The 18,489-nt window shown below is 35.5% G+C and overlaps 3 protein-coding genes across 7 annotated transcripts; 2 read left to right on the forward strand and 1 right to left on the reverse strand.

Annotated features, from left to right (window-relative positions):
• The first annotated feature begins 547 nt into the window (after positions 1 to 547).
• Positions 548 to 6,471, forward strand: LOC140886396 (phytochrome A-like). 3 transcript variants are annotated; one of them, XM_073292956.1, is made up of 5 exons: positions 548 to 979; positions 1,867 to 3,915; positions 4,025 to 4,841; positions 4,962 to 5,281; positions 5,891 to 5,979. In XM_073292956.1, the coding sequence occupies exons 2-5, from the start codon at positions 1,869 to 1,871 to the stop codon at positions 5,920 to 5,922; spliced, it is 3,216 nt and encodes a 1,071-aa protein (XP_073149057.1). In that variant the 5' UTR covers positions 548 to 979; positions 1,867 to 1,868; the 3' UTR covers positions 5,923 to 5,979. The 3 variants fall into 3 exon arrangements, with proteins under 3 accessions (XP_073149057.1, XP_073149055.1, XP_073149056.1); XM_073292954.1 differs by lacking the exon at positions 5,891 to 5,979 and adding an exon at positions 6,087 to 6,471 and having other exon boundaries at positions 550 to 979; positions 4,962 to 5,252; XM_073292955.1 differs by lacking the exon at positions 5,891 to 5,979 and adding an exon at positions 6,087 to 6,471 and having other exon boundaries at positions 550 to 868; positions 4,962 to 5,252.
• A 401-nt stretch (positions 6,472 to 6,872) lies between these two features.
• LOC140886397 (germin-like protein 5-1) lies at positions 6,873 to 8,279 on the reverse strand. The gene is made up of 2 exons (XM_073292957.1): positions 8,097 to 8,279; positions 6,873 to 7,529 (listed from the first exon to the last, which is right to left on the reverse strand). Exons 1-2 carry the CDS (start codon positions 8,215 to 8,217, stop codon positions 6,988 to 6,990), a joined length of 663 nt encoding a protein of 220 aa, XP_073149058.1. The 5' UTR covers positions 8,218 to 8,279; the 3' UTR covers positions 6,873 to 6,987.
• A 3,507-nt stretch (positions 8,280 to 11,786) lies between these two features.
• On the forward strand, positions 11,787 to 17,189 carry LOC140886288 (pectin acetylesterase 10-like). Of its 3 annotated transcripts, XM_073292815.1 has the most exons (13): positions 11,787 to 11,965; positions 12,225 to 12,355; positions 13,397 to 13,479; positions 14,120 to 14,249; positions 14,338 to 14,411; positions 15,002 to 15,088; positions 15,179 to 15,303; positions 15,418 to 15,478; positions 15,927 to 15,980; positions 16,068 to 16,145; positions 16,258 to 16,363; positions 16,440 to 16,585; positions 16,923 to 17,189. In XM_073292815.1, the coding sequence occupies exons 2-13, from the start codon at positions 12,277 to 12,279 to the stop codon at positions 17,028 to 17,030; spliced, it is 1,131 nt and encodes a 376-aa protein (XP_073148916.1). In that variant the 5' UTR covers positions 11,787 to 11,965; positions 12,225 to 12,276; the 3' UTR covers positions 17,031 to 17,189. The 3 variants fall into 3 exon arrangements, with proteins under 3 accessions (XP_073148916.1, XP_073148915.1, XP_073148917.1); XM_073292814.1 differs by having other exon boundaries at positions 11,787 to 12,355; XM_073292816.1 differs by lacking the exons at positions 11,787 to 11,965; positions 13,397 to 13,479 and having other exon boundaries at positions 12,184 to 12,355.
• Positions 17,190 to 18,489: the final 1,300 nt, after the last annotated feature.

An 18,489-nucleotide genomic window follows, 5' to 3' on the forward strand; every position in this document is an offset into this window, starting at 1 on the left:
TGAAGACTACATCGGTTGGATAAATTTAATGAGAATTACATATATTGATTTAGACAATTATTTTGAGTTAGTTTCGTTGTGAATGTCAATGTTGTGTTAGTTATGTGTTGTATAGATGTTCATTCGTTGTTTTTCTTGAGAATGAAGGGTGTGTTAGTATCTCATGTCGATTGGATATAGTCATTGAGAGTTGCATACATGGCTTGGACAATCCTCTTCTTACGCTACAAGTAACTTGGTCAAATCATATCGGTTTTGAACGAGTTGGGTTGGAGTCGAGCTCGATCCATAGTGGTGCCTATCTATCCTTGGCTCACTATCTAAGAACCATAATGTCCACTTGCAATCTTTCGTATATTTTTCTCCCCTTGACCTTTCCACTCGCATCGATGAATGAAACAGTTCCGTGCTACGCATATTCATTTATTCTATTACCCCTTTAAATATTTCATCATAATATATATGTTAAAGTATGAAGTATCCTTAAATTTCGCACCTCTAAACTATTTTTGGAATGAACAGTGAATACCCCAACTATTAAAGTTTCTGTGTCACAATTTGATGAATTCTTTAATGGAAAATACATGTATGTATATCGAAAAGATGTACGTTGAACTCGACCCTTTTAACTACCTTCTACTTCGGGGAAGTGCACCTAGTCATACCTGCACTGTTTCACCATTGGGAAGTGTGTATGGGATTTTCGTGACGAAAAAATGTTTGTTTAAATAGAAATGGGTGGGTGGGGAAGTGGGTTCCTCGAGCAGGGGTGTGAGGTCCTTCGTTCGGCGGGATTAAGATTCGGTTGACTGGACTGGGACTTCTAATTTGTTGCGCTTCAGTTTGTTTCGTGTCCCACGATTTCAAGGTTTCCTTTTTTTTTTTTCTTTTTTTTTTTCTTTTTCGAGCTTTGTTACTGGGCATCTGCAAGTTTGCTCTAAAGGTGTTTAATTCAGGACATTTACCAGTTCTATTTGCGGTATGTCTTACTGCTCTGTTCATGATTTATTCTTCATTTGGGTGAGAATGGCGGGATGATTTTTTGATGCAGAAGATGATGTTTTGACTTTCTTGTATAACAGATATAGGACTTAGTTTGCTGACTATGTTTTTCCCATGATATCTTTTGCTTCGAAAATTCATATTGAATGTTAGTTGTTGGAAAGTGGGTTCTTGACTAGAGGGGATTAGGAAGTTATGTTTTGAAAGTGGTTTTTGAATGATTGTGCTTGGTAAGAATTTATTTGAAGATGATGTGATCTTTGTTGTTTTGAGATGTTTACTTTCTGAACGTCCATGAGGTGTTTGAGAATTTGTGTGATGTGATCCTTTTTAGATTAAAGAACGTGAGTGAGATGTTGAAATTTATAAGTTTTGGGGTATGAATCTCTGTTGTGAATGATGTTTTGGCATGAAAGAAAGTAGATCTATGTGTAAGTTAAGCCAGATGGTGTACAGAAATAGCTGAAGTCCACTCAAAAGACCGTAAGAAGCACCATCTAAGCCACTTGGTTGTCAATTGAATGTAGCAATAAATTTGATGTGGCTAACTTGTGTCTTGGTCATTGTCTAAGTTCCCATTTTGTGGTTGACTGCTAGAATGTTTTAATGATATTTGGATATTGATGTGATGTGGCTTTTTCAAAATATGTTTGCTGATGCCATAGACTGTAGGTTGTATATAAGTTGAGGAAGTTCAAAAGTCTATTGGAATGTAACGCGAAAGGCTGAAACACAATAGATAATTCTATTGCTGATTTACCTTTGTTGTGCATAAAATTGGAGCAGTTGGTTCGTTCTTCATAATTTTGATTCTATTTATTTGTTCTTACCATTTCGTTCTCCTTTTTGTTATGCTATTGGTAGCAATGGCGTCTTCACATCCTGGTCAATCTTCTACAAGTTCAAAATCGAGACATAGCACTAGGATGATTGCTCAAACCTCAATAGATGCAAAACTCCACACGGACTTTGAGGAATCAGGTAGTTCATTCGACTATTCGAGCTCAGTGCGTACGACAAGTGCTGTCCGAGTAGATCGGGGGCCTAGGCCTGACAAAATTACCACGGCTTACCTCCATCAAATTCAGAAAGGAAAGCTGATTCAGCCATTTGGGTGTTTGTTGGCGCTTGATGACAGGTCATTCCTTGTGATTGCCTACAGTGAAAATGCTCCCGAAATGCTTACAATGGCGAGTCACGCTGTTCCAAGCGTCGGAGAGCACCCGGTACTCGGCATCGGAACTGATATCAAAACCATTTTCACTGCTCCTAGTGCTACTGCTTTACATAAAGCATTAGGATTTGGTGAGGTTTCTCTATTAAACCCCATCTTGGTTCACTGCAAAACTTCTGGAAAACCATTTTATGCTATCATCCACAGAGTTACAGGTAGTTTTATTATCGACTTTGAGCCTGTGAATAGTCACGAGGTCCCGATGACTGCTGCTGGTGCCTTACAATCTTATAAGCTTGCTGCCAAAGCCATTACGAGATTGCAGTCATTACCTAGTGGGAACATGGAAAGGCTCTGTGATACAATGGTGCAAGAAGTTTTTGAACTCACGGGTTATGACCGGGTAATGATGTACAAGTTTCATGATGATCATCATGGGGAGGTGTACACCGAGGTCGTAAAGCCTGGGCTTGAGGCTTATTTGGGCTTGCATTATCCGGCCACAGATATCCCTCAAGCTGCTCGGTTTTTATTCATGAAGAACAAGGTCAGGATGATCTGCGACTGTAGAGCAAATCCTGTTAAGGTTCTTCAAGACGAGAAGCTTCCTTTCAATCTTACATTATGTGGCTCGACACTCAGAGCTCCTCACGGTTGCCATTCACAATACATGGAAAACATGAATTCAATTGCATCATTGGTAATGTCGGTTGTTGTTAATGAGGAAGTTGAAGAAGGCTCCAATTCCTCACAGCCACAAAAGGAAAAAAGGCTTTGGGGACTCGTGGTTTGCCATCACTCAACCCCAAGATTCATCCCTTTCCCTCTCCGTTATGCATGCGAATTTCTTGCCCAGGTGTTTTCCATTCATGTCAACAAAGAGTTAGAATTGGAAAATCAGATGCTCGAGAAGAATATTCTGCGAACTCAGACCCTCTTGTGTGATATGCTGTTGCGAGATGCTCCTTTAGGCATCGTCTCACAAAGCCCGAACATAATGGATCTCGTGAAATGCGATGGTGCTGCTCTACTATATAAGAATCAAAATTATAGCTTAGGATCGACCCCAAATGACTCTCAGATTCGCGACATAGTTTCTTGGCTAGATGAGTATCATCGAGATTCCACAGGTTTGAGTACAGATAGCTTATATGACGCCAATTTTCCTGGAGCGCTTGCTCTCGGTGACACTATCTGTGGAATGGCGGCTGTCAAGATAACTGATAAGGACTGGCTTTTCTGGTTCAGATCGCACACTGCTGCAGAAATTCGTTGGGGTGGAGCCAGGAATGAACCGTATGCTGAGGATGACGGCAAGAAGTTGCATCCAAGGTCATCTTTTAGTGCATTCTTAGAGGTTGTCAAGGAACGGAGTTTACCTTGGAAGGACTACGAGATGGATGCCATCCACTCTTTGCAGCTCATTCTACGAAATGCCTTCAAGGATACCAAGGCTACAGATTTGGACACAATGGCGATTCATACGAGACTTAATGACATGCGAATTGATGGAATGCAGGAGCTTGAAGCAGTGACATCTGAGATGGTCCGGCTGATTGAAACTGCATCTGTGCCTATCTTGGCAGTTGACGTGGATGGGCGGGTTAATGGATGGAATACAAAAATTTCTGATATAACTGGTCTTCCTGTTGACGAAGCAATAGGCAGGCATTTTCTTGCACTGGTAGAAGATTCGTCAGCTGATGCAGTGAATAAGATGTTGGAATTGGCACTTCAAGGTGTGGACTCGAAAACAATGACAAACACATCTCTTAGATTTGAAGTAACTATATGCATGCGTGTAAGATAATGTGTCAACAAAATCTAACTCTATATTTATTCTCGCAGGGAATGAAGAACGAAATGTTCAATTTGAGATCAAAACACACGGGTCAAGAAGAGAGTCTGGTCCCGTCAGCTTAATTGTAAACGCTTGTGCAAGCAGAGACGTACGAGAAAATGTTGTGGGAGTATGTTTTATTGCTCAGGATGTAACCGCACAGAAAAGTATGATGGACAAATTCACTAGAATTGAAGGAGATTACAGAGCTATAGTACAAAATCCTAATCCACTTATCCCACCTATATTTGGCTCCGATGAATTTGGCTGGTGTTCCGAGTGGAATACTGCTATGACTAAATTAACTGGATGGCCTAGAGATGCTGTGATAAATAAAATGCTTCTGGGTGAGGTCTTTGGAACCCACATAGCTTGTTGCCGATTCAAGAATCAAGAGGCTTATGTGAACCTTGGTATTGTACTCAACAATGCTGCAGTTAGTCAAGAATCTGAAAAGGTACCGTTTGGTTTTTTCTCGAGGAGTGGGAAGTATGTGGAATGCCTCCTTTGTGCGATCAAAAAGTTGGATGGAGATGGCGAAATAACTGGCGTCTTCTGCTTCCTGCAGCTGGCAAGTCCAGAACTCCAACAAGCACTTCACATTCAACGGTTAACAGAACAAACATCAGTGAAAAGATTGAGGCTCTTGGCATATATTAGAAGGGAGATTAAGAGTCCTCTATCTGGGATTATCTTTTCACGAAAGATGATGGAAGGAACTGTCCTGGATGATGAGCAGAAAAGCCTTCTTCGCACTAGTGTTCATTGCCAACGGCAGCTAAATAAAATTCTCGATGACACGGATCTTGATCATATAATTGAAGGGTAAAGTAAAACTGGCGCCCCCACCCCCACCCCCAACCACCCCCGCCCCCTTTTTTTTTTCCTCAATCTTTAACGCTGATAAAATGGATATTTTTTCGCTGAACTTTACTATCTGGCCAGGTACATGGATCTGGAGATGGTAGAGTTTAAGCTGCATGAGGTGTTGATAGCTTCCATTAGTCAAGTCATGATGAAGAGCAATGGAAAGGGTGTGAAAATAGTTGATAATTTAGCTCCAAATCTCTCAAATGAAACCCTATATGGAGACAGTGTGAGGCTTCAGCAAGTCCTAGCGGCTTTCTTGCTTGTATCAGTTACTTTCATTCCGAGTGGAGGCCAGCTTGGTGTTGCAGCTTCTTTGAAAAAAGATTCTATAGGGGAATCTGTTCAGCTTGGCCATGTAGAATTCAGGTACGATCACAATTATTTCCATTTTTTTGGTGATACTATTAATGAAGCATCATTCTTTTGCTGACCTGCTAAGGCACCAGTGGCAAGCTTATGTTCAATTTCTGATTAAAAAATAGCCTTTTCTAAATTTCAATTTTCTTTATAAAAGCTGGTAAGTTTTGCGTTTGTGAACTTTTTGCTTGCCTAACTGTATTAAAATGCTTGCTAATGTACTTGTGTTTCAGTTTTTATGGGTCTTCCTTTTCTCCAAAAGGTCGGTGCCAAGGAATGATGAATACCCTGTTTAGTTTTTTATTCGAATGAGTAAATGCTTTACTTTGTTTTCTTGAAAAAGATAACAGATAAGAAAATCTTCACTGAACATACCTAGAAGAAACCTACGAATTATTTGGAAAAAAAATTGTTTGTTCTTTTTATATTTTTGTGATACATTAACACTTGAATCTTTTTAACTCGGGGCTTAAAATTTTTAGAAATATATTTGCAAAGAAAATGGCGCTTACTGATATTACTTGACAACTTCACTCCTTCTCCAGAAGGATTAAATATGGCAAAACTACAGCAAATCCTTTTCCTTCCACACTAGGTCCTTCTGATTCGATGGTTTCATGTTTTCTCCTGAATTATTCATTTTTAAGCACGAGTAATGGTATGTCAATCCTATACATGATCCAATGAATTTTTTTTTAAAAAAAACTTGTGTTTTCTATTTCTGTAAAATATTGCGCACTATAGTTTTCGCTTGAAATTGACGGAACTTGGGCTATTGGACCATAAGTTATAAGTTTCTAGCTTTTTCTAGTTTCTTATGTTATGTATTATGATTTAATGCAGGATAACACATAGTGGCGGAGGAGTGCCTCAAGGGTTGTTGAACCAAATGTTTGGTAATGAACAAGAAGCATCTGAAGAAGGAATTAGCCTTTTTATCTGCCGTAAACTGGTGAAGCTTATGAATGGTGAGGTTCAGTATTTAAGGGAGGCGGAACGATCCACTTTTATTATATCCGTTGAACTCGCTATCTCTAACCACCGAACATGACCGTTTCTTTGGTTCCTTGTTAAGTCCAGAGAAGAAGTTTCTAGCTATACAGCGTTTTCTATTTGGTTTCTTTCTTTGCCAGCAGAAGCATGTTGTTCTGTGCTGTAAATACGCAGGTTTCTTGTATTAGCTGTCTTTTTTTTCGGAGGAATAGATGTGATGTGGCTTCGTTGTGTCCGTTTTGATCATTTTGTAACATGCTGCTTGTTGCGCTTGTGCTATGTACAGTTTCGATTATGTTATAAGGTAGTATAGGTGGTCTTTCGATGATTTGAGGGGTTATAGCACGGGGACAGCTTAGTTTTTTATGTCCAATTTCCAACATTGTGTAGTTTCAATAAAATTGGAACAGTAGTAACCGCGACGACTTTCGCGGCGGTTTGGGTAAACCATGCTGTCGAAACAAGAAAAGGCAACACGGTCCCAGTGCCAACATTGGCAATAGTATAACATGATGAGACAAATTGACCTAAGTACTATTGTTTATAGATGAAGTCGGATAAGATAGTTTCACTGAGGTTTTTTGCGAATAAACTACTAGGCTATTAATTTACTATTATTATTTGAAAGTACAGGGCAACAAATAGAACTTTTAATAAATAAAACTGTGTTTTATTATAATGTATACAAATAAAAACAAATTACATTATTTAACCCAAAACGAATTAAAGTTCAAATCTCCTTATGATGATATTAATTACGGGGCTTGGGTGCGAACTTGGACTTGATCGTCTGAACTTCGTTGGTGTCAATCTGAAAGGCAGTCGCCAAAACAATATCAGGCACAGGCGGCGAAGCCCCGAACAACGTGGTGGCGATGGACTGAGTCCCCGGCAGCTGGCTGTTGAAGGCGGCGATTACCGCCGCCGGGCCGACGCCGTTGTTCCTCTGGAAGTGGACGAGACCTTTAGGGAAGACGAAGATCTCGCCGTTCTTGATGATCTTGGTGTAGAGGACGTTGGCGGTGGTGATGAAGCCGACTTCGAGCTGGCCGTAGAGAACGAAAACTATCTCGGTGGCTCGTGGGTGAGTGTGCGGCGGGTTGAGGCCGCCGGGGGCGTAGTCGATGCGGGAGAGAGACACGCCGAGGGTGTTCAGGCCTGGGATTCTCTCCACGTTGGCGCCGGTTACCAGTGAGCCGAAGGAGTTGGTGACGCCGGGATTTGCCAGCGCGGCGGAGAAGAAATCGTCCGCCGTCACGTTTGACTTGCACGTGAACCCGTTGACTTTTATAGCTGTCAAAATGCATAAAAAAAATATAATTAACTCTCGCATAAATGTGAAGCTTGAAGATGTAAATGATGCCACAATTATTAGGTGAAAGTATATTCAAAGCCCTACGAGAAAAGTATTCAATTATAGATAGATAGGGTGGACAAACAAATTTAGGTGGCAACTATACATAGAAATATAGAATTCAACTTCACATTAAGTTAAAAAAAAATGGATATTAGAAAATCGAAGCGATAAAAAACTCTAAGATGCGGCTCAGTATTTCATTGATAGGACGATGAAGTATGTATAATATAAAAATAATAAATCAATATACTTGAATAAGATAGCCAATAATTGGATTAAAAAAATGAATATTATATCAAATGATGTCGTAAGTCAATTTATTTTTCATTTTTATAACAACGATGATGAGTGATTTTTGCTTCGACATGACGTGAGAGTGAATTCATGCCAATTTCTTACTGAAAAAGATTTACGTTATTGTACTAGCTAGTCGAGCGACACAAGTAAATGATTCGATCAATATACACATATATTATGGATGGATACATGCAGTAGTTACTAACCAGAAGTGAGATCAGCAACACAAATATCTTGAAGCAAGTCTGGATCTGCATAAACCCTGTGGGTTAGCATCATCAAACAGATGATTGCTAGCATCTTGCACACATGAGTCGCAACCGCCATTATATAATTTCGAAACACGAAGCTTAAATGAACAGAAAGAGTCGTGTTTTGGGATGAGGATTAAATGAGCTAGGAGCTGGGTTATTTATATATCGTTGTAGAAGTCGAACCTCTTTAATATTATTATATTATTAAATAAACATATGTTTATCGTCTATATGATGACTTGGGACAAATATTTATTTATGTGGCCCGGTTCAATCTAAGACCCCCGTGGTCTCCGAACTTGTTAGAAATGTATGAGATTAGAAGATTCCATTTTTATTATTATTTTTTACATTAAAAAAAAACACTAGTTTAGAACATTTTTAGGGAAAAATGCATATTTTATTTTTAGTTTTATATGTTTGCGTATTTACGACTCCAGTCCTCTGTGTTGTTAAATTTTAGTTGTAGTCATACATTACTTAATTTTTTGGCTAGTATCACGTCGAAAGAAGACTAAATAATTGCCGGATAAACAAGTAGTACAAAATCAACATTGAAATTGACAACATATTCGATCTAAATTGCACAAACAAAAACTATACCCAAAAAATAAATGTGAGTTTCCATGTTTTTATTTGAAATAGGAATATAGGATTATATCGTTCATATGTGCTCATTTTTCTAGATGGCACAAATTCAACCAAGAAGAAGACTTTGAAGCATGCACGGGACTTGCCTTTAGAGAAGGGGATTTATGTATGGTATTGCAAACTTGACTATTTTTATTATTAATAAGTTTTTAATAATATTGGACGCGTTTCGATTACTCCCGTCCGAAGAGTCCTCGAAGCAGCTGGTCTGATTGGAAAATATATATGTTAAAAATTTTCCAAATACTTTCTAGAAGTATCATCAAGAAATACTATGATTAACATGAATTTTGGATTTTATTTCAAAGAAATAATATAATTAATATATATTTTTTGGATTAATTTGATTTTCTTCCTTACATCATTATGGAGTATGAATTTTTGGTTCATTAATGTTATATTACTCCATGTATTGGTTCAATTTGTATATATTCTACTAATATATATTTTTTACTAATATATTCTAGTAATATTACACGAGAAGAAGACAAGTCCGTTTTTTTTTTTGTAAACAGATATTATCGTTGACAAATTTCTAACTTAACTGTTTGACTCCGTCAAACTATCAACTTTTATTTTATTCTACTTTCAATTGTGACAGTAATAAATCCAATATTTAATTTGAGTACTAGCAATATATATATATAAGTTTCTTTCAAGTGCCCACTTATCATGTTCATTACCATGCCCATCAATGATGTGGCAGTACTATTCTATTGGAACACATCTTTATCACATCCAATAGAATAGTGCCACATCATTGATGGGCATGATAGTGAGCATGATAGGTGGGCACTTGAAAGAAACTATATATATATATATATAATATATATATATATATATAAATAAAGTTTTGATATGCTGCCCACCTTCGTGCCCACCTATGAGATGACACTCATCCATTAGATGAACCATTTGTATATGATTCATCTCATCCATGGGATGATTGTCACCTCATAGGTGGGCATGGAGGTGGGTACGGGAGGTGGGCAGCATAGCAAAACTATAATATATATATATATATATAAAAATATAATATATATATATATATATATATATATATATATATATATATATATATATATATATATCTTTGTATGATCTCATATAAGACGGATCATTCGGTCTATATTTATAGTAAAAAACAATATTTGTTATGGGTCGAGTCGGATTTTCGATTTGTTTCAAAAAAAAACTAATATGTGAAATGATCTCATTAAATCGTCAAAATTGATCAGGTTCATCGAGCCAATCCGCTCTACTATGAATACTCGTTAATTTAGTGACTCGTTTGAAATTAATAATTATGTCATGTCATTTCTTCTTAAAAAAAAAATTTAATTTCTAGCGAAATTCACACATCACGCGTAGAAGATTCTCTATTTCAATAAATTTTGGTTCCGAACCAAAATAAATACGGGGCGTCACGAAAAAAATAGAAATCCCAAGTGGATATTGGGCTGGATGAAAATTGATTGGATATATTGTGGATATTGATTGGATATATTTTTTCAGTTAATACCCTGGGCCTGGACCAATTTTACGTGGACATTATTATGTATGTTCTTTTTAAAATCTGGAGATCACCATTCAGCCCGATTATCCCTCGTGTTAAGTAGTTTTTACATTTTTGTTGTTGTTTTTATTATTATTATTATTATTATTATTATTATTATTATTATTAATTTCACCGACAAAATAAACAATGGTTCATTTTTTTAAAAGAAAAAATCCTCATGTTTTTATATATTTTAGTATGAGAACTCGAGGATTTGATTATTAACGATCACGTTTCTCAATTATTATCTTATGATTTATAATTTTCTCATTCACGGTAGTAAAGTGTTATTTTTAGGATCTCGATCCGTAGAATCGTAGCTATTTATTATTCATTTAATCGAATCTTTAGATGATATTTGGATATATCAATTACCAAGAGATATATACGATCTAACGAAATTATCATGGAATTTAATATTTACGTGATAATTCAAATTGAAAGGTGACATGAACTTTTCTCTTTCTCTTTTTTTTTTTTTTTGTTTTAACAAAAGGGAATCGAATTAATTTTTTCCCCCTAATTACCTGCCCTAATTCAAATTAATTGACTCTGGAGAAAAATAAAATGAGTAGAAGAATGAAGAGTTTATTTCAGTATTACTTGATGCCTTAAAAAAGTATGATAATAAAATATGATCCAACTAATGTATCCTAGTACCTTTTGCTTTTGCCCAATATATTCCACTCTACAACGTACCTTAATCCATTTTTAAAAAAACTCAAAATATTAGAATTATTTAAATAGTAAGATTTCTAAAATATGTGTTGGACTTTGGACACTGTTGGGTTTTTTCATTTATATGAATGAAAATTCGACAAGTTACATATGAGCTTATTAAGTGGATGGTTTAAACGTGAAATGATGATTGTACCATCTAAAAAAATAAAATTGACATGAGTTAGCTTATATTGAAAGTGTAAAATTGATTAGTCGAGAAACTTTCGCGCAGGCGCTTGCACAAGGAAAGTGCAAATCGGGAAAGACACCCCATGTAACTCAAATCTAAATGGATTATAGTTTTTTTATTATTATTTTTATTTTTCAAAGATGAATTGATTGTAGTTTTCATTTTGTAACCCAAAATGGATTAAATAAGAAATCTGTACACTATATCAAGGCTCCGACCACCGACAAATTGGTCTTATGGTATAATAGCCAATTTCAAAAATTATCTTATTAATCTGATCAAATTTCATAATTATAATACCATCTCTATTTTAATATAATAACATCAAACTAATCATAAAAAAGTAATTAAACGTTATAAAACATTTTAAAATTATTTCAAAAAGAACTTTTAAAATAAAAAACTATAACAACACGAAAATCGAATACTAATATTAATAAAAAAAACTAGGCAGAGTTCACGGGTAAAATGAAATAATAATCACAAGCAATTATAAAGATCTTTAAAATTCCCGGCAGATATACCATCAGCTGCTTCCTGAAAACAACAATTCTTTATTCAGATCTCCAAGAAAACAAAAAGAAAACAATTTACCCACTTTTTCCCAAGAAACAATAATTCCGTTTCGTGTGTCTTTACGTTACCAGATTCACAAAACCTGTGCCTCATTTCATCGCTTTGGTGTCGTTGTGCTGTTCACAGGTGTCCCTCATTTTAGCGCCAGGACACTTGTTATACTTACCGTGATTCGTTAACATAAATGCATTTTAATGAAGAAAGATTCTTTCTTTGATATAAATTGTGGGTAGTGGGGCGTTTTATTGGCTCATTGCAAATTGTAAGCGAAAGTTGAGGTTATGGGAAGGGTGTTGGAGTTTTGGGGTGTGCTTTTTTCTGTGTTAGTTTTGAGAAACTGGGTTGTTAAAAGTTTTGAATTTGATGAATTTTTTGGAAAGAACAGAACGGATGTCTCGTTCTTGGAGTCTGTGTCAATTTTGGAGAGTGTGTATGGAATGTCTGCTGCAGCTCTCCCTTCAAATGCTCTAATGGTGGGTCTGACTCTTGTTCATGGAGCTGCTGCTAAAGGCGCTGGTATATTTCTCTCTGTATAATATGATGTGTGTGTGTATTATAGGTCTATTGGTTTCTGGTTTCATTTGCCTTGTTTGGAGTTGATTTTTTTTTCCCCTTTTTGGGTTAATGTTCATGATAAGATTGTAAATGGCATTGAATTTAATTTCTTGTTCTCAATTTAGTTCTTCCTCGTGTTGTGTCGGTTGCTTTAAATTGAGTTTTACTGATGCAGTCATTGTTTTCCATTTGTGTTGTAGATGCATTGGATCTCAATTTATGTTTCTTCCTTTATTTGATAATTTTCTTTAGGTAGATTTTTATAGTGTTGCTTTTTGGATAGTAAAAAGTAGAGTGATTTCAGCGTGTTCTTCATTTTTCTTTTTTCTAATGCATGATTCGTGGAGTGACATGATTGAGTTGATTTTGTTATGTTCTCACATTTGTAGGAACTTCAACTGTGTTACATCTGAATTCTGTAGTCCAAAATCATTTGTCAAATCTATAAAGAAAAGTAATTAATTTGTTGACGCCGTACTGTTTGGCTTACCAGGTCAAAGATTTTCCACTTTTTTAACTCTCTCTCTGTTCTTTTTGAGACACTAAATATAATAAGATGAATGATTTGAGAACAATAACCATTCCAATTATATTTTGTATTTCCATTTAATCTCAACATAAAAAATTGAATTTAGTATTAAATCTATTCATACTAAAAGCCCAATGCATTGAAGATAACTAAGCTAAACATCATGAGATCACTTTTAAATGGGCTTAACCCAAATGACAATCAGCAACATAAAAGTATTCATATATAAGCCTAATGTTAAGATGAGGGTTCAACAAGATTAATGAAATGGGCAGCTAAATTACTTTGGGTTTGGATACTAGATACTATATCTTTTGGTAAAGTTTTAAGTACGTTGGCAAATTATAATTTTTGAAAAAAAAAGTTGTATTAATCGGTAATGGTTAGTATGTTATTTTAAAAGCAAAACAAAAAGTTATTAACAATAAGATAGTTGTATGACTGACCTCATTCTTGGTGAATAAATTTTTCAGTATGTATGGATGGAACATTACCTGGCTATCACTTGCATCATGGGTTTGGGACAGGAGTAAACAGTTGGCTCATCCAGTTGGAGGTGTATTTTACAATCACAACTTTGGGAATGATGACACTTAAATTGATTTCATATTTTTTATTTTACTTCTAATCATGCTTTACGCAGTTGGCAATCGTAAATATTTTGTTAACAGAAAAAAATTATGTCAATTGTTTGGTTAAACACGCTCTAGAACCAATGCTCTTGTTTATTTAGATTCTCATTGTCCATGATTAGTATCATATTCACACCCTTCAATTTCTTATATTCTTGTAGCTTTGATAAGAAATTAAAAATGCCTATGAAGCTCATATTAATATAACCATGAATTTACCTGCGAAATAGTCACTTATTATAAGTGAAGTCATTAAATTCAAACATAAAAATATTGAAATATACAAGGTTGCTTCTCTTTCCTGTCTGGCTTTACATTTTTCAAACTTCTCTGAAACCTTCAAAAATGTAATTATCTTGTGAAGCAACTAGTGATTGATCCTTACATAGAGCAAAAATAAAAATTGTAGTTTCTCCTGCCAAAATACCAACCATGCTTTAATTTTGTGATATTTGAACTTCGGGTTCCTTTTTCAGTCAACAAAAAACCATACATAATTAAATTATTATTATTATTATTATTATGCACACGTACATGAATCTTATCAACTGAGTCGCATGTCAGGGAGGAGGATGGTGCAACAGTATTAGATCGTGTGTTTATCGCAAGAAGACACATCGAGGGTCTTCAACCTATTTTGAAAGACAACTTCCATTTACAGGGATACTTAGCAATAGGGCTGAAGAAAATCCAGGTTCACAACTTCATATTCAATAAAACTGTGAAATTTCTATATACCAGCTTTTGTCATCACTTTTGTCATCTTAGTCTCATACATGCAGATTTTTTTAACTGGAATAGAGTAAAGATACGATATTGTGATGGGGGATCATTTGCTGGAGATGCTGAAAATAAGGTTCTCAACATTGTCTTCCATATAATTATTCATCTATGATTTGACAGTTCGACTTACTATGGTGCGTACCACTGGCCTTGCTTTTTTATGTTTGCACCAGTTGTATCGAGAAAAAAAAAATGCTTTTGCCTCTCAATTTTGTTTTAGCTATCAGCATAAGGTGTGTTTAGGAAGATACCGACAACATATCGAAGTAGCTGTACACTGGTTGTTTACAATGGCTTAAAGAATGAAAGTTACATTGATAATCTTTTACTATTTCCATTGAAACTGAGAAAATCTACATATCCACCAAATTTTATTCAATTTTCCTTTGTTGCAAAAGAAACAGGAAAACTTGGGCTATAATGGTTAATCCCTTTAACTCGTTCAGTGATTTGTATTCAAGTGCAAGGGGTATCAACTGCCCATGCCGTTCTGTGTGGCTATGTCAATGTGACACAACAATTGAAATGTAATAATCGAGCTGATGTACAGTTATAAAGTGTTGCATCATTGCTAACAGCGAGAAAATTTACAGCCATGCGCTCGCTCCTGCATCAAGCTTTCAATATGTGTTTTCTCAGGTAGTATAAAACATGTTTCTGTAGGCTGCAGGATTGCAATTCAGAGGTCAACGCATTTGGCTTGCAGTAATAGAAGACCTGATGTCCAAAGGAATGCAGAATGCTCACCAAGTAATAACCAATTTTTTATCCGGTTGCCACTTTTTTGAGTTCCTCTATTCTGGTTTGATATTCCCTTTTGATTCATATAAAGCATTTCAGGCACTTCTTTCGGGTTGTTCAGCGGGTGGTTTAGCTTCCATACTGCACTGTGATGAGTTTCGGAATTTATTTCCGAGAAATACTAAAGTGAAGTGTTTGAGTGATGCTGGATTATTTATGGATGCGTAAATTCCATAACTTTTTCCTTATTTTCTGTTATTCAAATATACTATTATGCCTAGGGCTTTCTTTTTCCCATTCTTTTATGGCAATATGTATTCTTTTCTTTCCTTTTTCAGTGTTGATGTATCTGGTGGGCGTGCACTCAGAAATTTCTTCGCCGGTGTGGTTAGATTACAGGTATTTATTCAGTTGAACTAATTTTCCTTATTTTTTATTAAATTTAATTTTCAGCATTTCTGTCTCCATGTGCTAATGTTGTTGAACCCATTTGTTATATTTGATAGCAATATTTTCCTTATTTCCAGTTTACATGCATATATGATCAGATAAAGGAGTCAAGTTTGATGTTCTTGAACATTTGATCATCAAATGTTCAAGAACAAAGTAATGTACCCATCAAATTTTGATGGGTACATTACTTTGTTCGAGTTGCATAACTGTGACTTTAATAAGGAATTTAAGTGATGAAAGTGTGATAGGAAGGCATTGCACATATAGGTTTATTATGATTTTGTTTTGCTATAAAATTGAATGTTATGATACCAGTATTTGTATTTGAATGGTAAACGCGCTAGATTTCCTTTACTGCTGTTCCGTAGGTATAACTTGTTACCCATTTTAACAGGGCTTTCGTAGAAATATTCCCAGCAGTTGTACCATCCACCGGGATCCAACTTCTGTGAGCCTCGTGCTTCTACACAGACAGTCTCTAATTTCGTTTTCCAACTTGTGATATTCTTCTTTATACGTATGCTGTCCCTTGCAGTGCTTCTTCCCTCAGAATCTAATCGCCAACATTAAAACCCCTCTGTTTATTCTTAATGCGGCCTATGATTCATGGCAGGTAGGCTACAGTTTCTGTACATCGATTCTCTTTAGTTCGTGGAATAAACTATTCTTTTAATTGTACCCTTCTTGAAAAACTCATCAAAATTTATTATTCCTCTTGTATTTAGCTCCAAGAAAGCCTGGCTCCTCCAACCGCTGATCCGCATGGCAATTGGCATGGTTGTAAAATGAACAATGAACTATGTTCCGCATCCCAAATCCAATTTTTGCAAGGTGGAGAGGTTCTGCATGAATTTGTTTAAGCCTTTTGTTCCCATTTTTTTTTCTAAGAATTCCGTTGGTGCACCAGGTTTTAGGTATCATATGCTGAATGCTGTAAAAGCCTTTTCAGCGTATAGACAAAGTGGGCTCTTCATAAATTCTTGTTTTGCTCATTGCCAGTCCGAGAGGCAAGACACTTGGTTTGCAGATAATTCTCCAGTACTCGGCAACAAGGTAAGCAGTAAACACCGTTGTTTCTCGGAATTTATTTGATGTACCGAATCCTCTCTTCAGTTTGAGTGTGTGAATCAACCCTTAATTGATTGACCCTCAAAGAAAAGAATTCAAGCATATGCACTATATTGTTGAAGGATTGGAACATGATGTTCAAGTTGTAATATTATTTCAAAATTCGAGTTGCACTGCTACAATCAGTTATAACTTTGGAAGTAAAAGACCTATAGTTTCAATTGTTTCACCGTATAATAACCGAGTGGATCATTTTACACATCCACTTGCGTTGATCATGCAAATAAGTATTCTAATGTCGACTTCTTGATGCAATATGCAGGCAATTGCGATTGCTGTCGGAGACTGGTATTTTGATCGAGCAAATGTCAAGGCCATCGACTGTGCCTACCCGTGTGACAAAACTTGTCACAACCTGGTATTCCGGTGACACCATGAGTACTCGTTCCCCGAGTAGTAATCTAAGCAATTTTTACGAGCTATGCAGCAGGAAACACTGCTGTAATATTCTGGCAAGTTCATGGTGGTTGATGTACGTAATCTACTTTGTAGACCTTATGTTACAATAATAATAATAATATGGCCAAAAAAAAAGTAAGGCAAATTTAAAGTATGCATCAAGAGTATTTAAAAAAAAGTATTTATTTTAGGGTAATGTTACATGTACACGGAGTGTTACACGTTGGATTACACAATGCACTTGAAATTACATGATTATCCCTGCACTTTATTTGGAAAAAATCTTTCAAAAGGATAATCATGTAATTTCAAGTGCATTGTGTAATCCAACGTGTAAGACTTCGTGTACATGTAACATTACTCTTTATTTTGGGTCGAGTTCATGCTATCCTGGTTGTTTAGATCCAATTCCAATAGGATCATTTGCCCACAATTTTTTTCCCCAAGATCATATATATCATATACGACATGTTTGGGTCAATGGTAGTAGTTGAGTCTATCCCATTATAGAAACTCATTAACCTTTCGTCTTTGAACATTTATCCCCAATTTAAAATGATTTTAAGGAAAATAAAACGATAAATTTGCAGTCGCTGAACAAATTATATCTGCATTCTTTGGATTCACATTTTTTTAATCATATGAAAATCGTATAAAACAGGAAAATATGGTCAATATATGATATTTTACCGATTGTTTCTTATATGATATTAATATATTTTTTAGTGCACAAGCATGTATAGGAAGTATTAATATTATATTTGTTTTTTTGGTATGAAAATCGATATGAAACATTTAAATATTGTACTAAGATATGATATTTGAGCGACAATTGTTTGACATTGGTATTAATATATTGATGGGTTACGACCCAATTTTACTATTTCTTGGGTTTAAGGCCAATGACTAGACCCAGTTGGATTCAATATTATTTAATTACTTATTGAGACATTTTATCAAGGTTCATAAATTCAAAAAAAAAACTCATAAGATGTTTGAGCACATGAAACTTTCCGAATATCTATAAATAACTTAAGTCACCTTAAGATACGCTATTTATATTTATATGTTCTAGTTTTCTAAAACTTTTATTGAAAAAATACTGATTTGAGCATCGGATCGAAGTGTATTCGCTGGACAACCCCCGTCGCATTTCGCTTTGCTTTGTGATTGTGATGCAAGCAACATTAACCCACGAAGTTCGTTATCTGGACCTGTTAGAGTATTAATCTGGTCACTCGGATCTCCACGAATTACCCGAATTTTCTCGAATCGGGTAATGTCAATTTTTTGCTATATCATATATGATATTTAATTATTTTAACATATGTAGAAAGTGTTGATATCAATAAACTTGTTTCAATTATATACTTAAAAATCTTATTGGTTGTGAAATAGTTGGTGCACGGATTGACATATATCATAAATCA

Source organism: Henckelia pumila, chromosome 3 (assembly GCF_033568475.1).
Source record: "Henckelia pumila isolate YLH828 chromosome 3, ASM3356847v2, whole genome shotgun sequence".
Classification (NCBI taxonomy): Eukaryota; Viridiplantae; Streptophyta; class Magnoliopsida; order Lamiales; family Gesneriaceae; genus Henckelia; species Henckelia pumila.

Bases quoted from the DNA above. Each gene is read 5' to 3' on its own strand.
- LOC140886396 (XM_073292954.1), top strand. From the start codon at position 1,869: ATGGCGTCTTCACATCCTGGTCAATCTTCTACAAGTTCAAAATCGAGA. The intron at 3,916-4,024 runs GTGTGGACTCGA...TTATTCTCGCAG, and splicing joins GTTGGAATTGGCACTTCAAG to GGAATGAAGAACGAAATGTT. The intron at 5,253-6,086 runs GTACGATCACAA...GATTTAATGCAG, and splicing joins CTTGGCCATGTAGAATTCAG to GATAACACATAGTGGCGGAG.
- LOC140886288 (XM_073292814.1), top strand. From the start codon at position 12,121: ATGGGAAGGGTGTTGGAGTTTTGGGGTGTGCTTTTTTCTGTGTTAGTT. The intron at 14,412-15,001 runs GTTCTCAACATT...ATGTTTCTGTAG, and splicing joins CTGGAGATGCTGAAAATAAG to GCTGCAGGATTGCAATTCAG. The intron at 15,981-16,067 runs GTGAGCCTCGTG...TGTCCCTTGCAG, and splicing joins TCCACCGGGATCCAACTTCT to TGCTTCTTCCCTCAGAATCT.
- LOC140886397 (XM_073292957.1), bottom strand. From the start codon at position 8,217: ATGGCGGTTGCGACTCATGTGTGCAAGATGCTAGCAATCATCTGTTTG. The intron at 7,530-8,096 runs GTTAGTAACTAC...GCATTTTGACAG, and splicing joins TGTTGCTGATCTCACTTCTG to CTATAAAAGTCAACGGGTTC.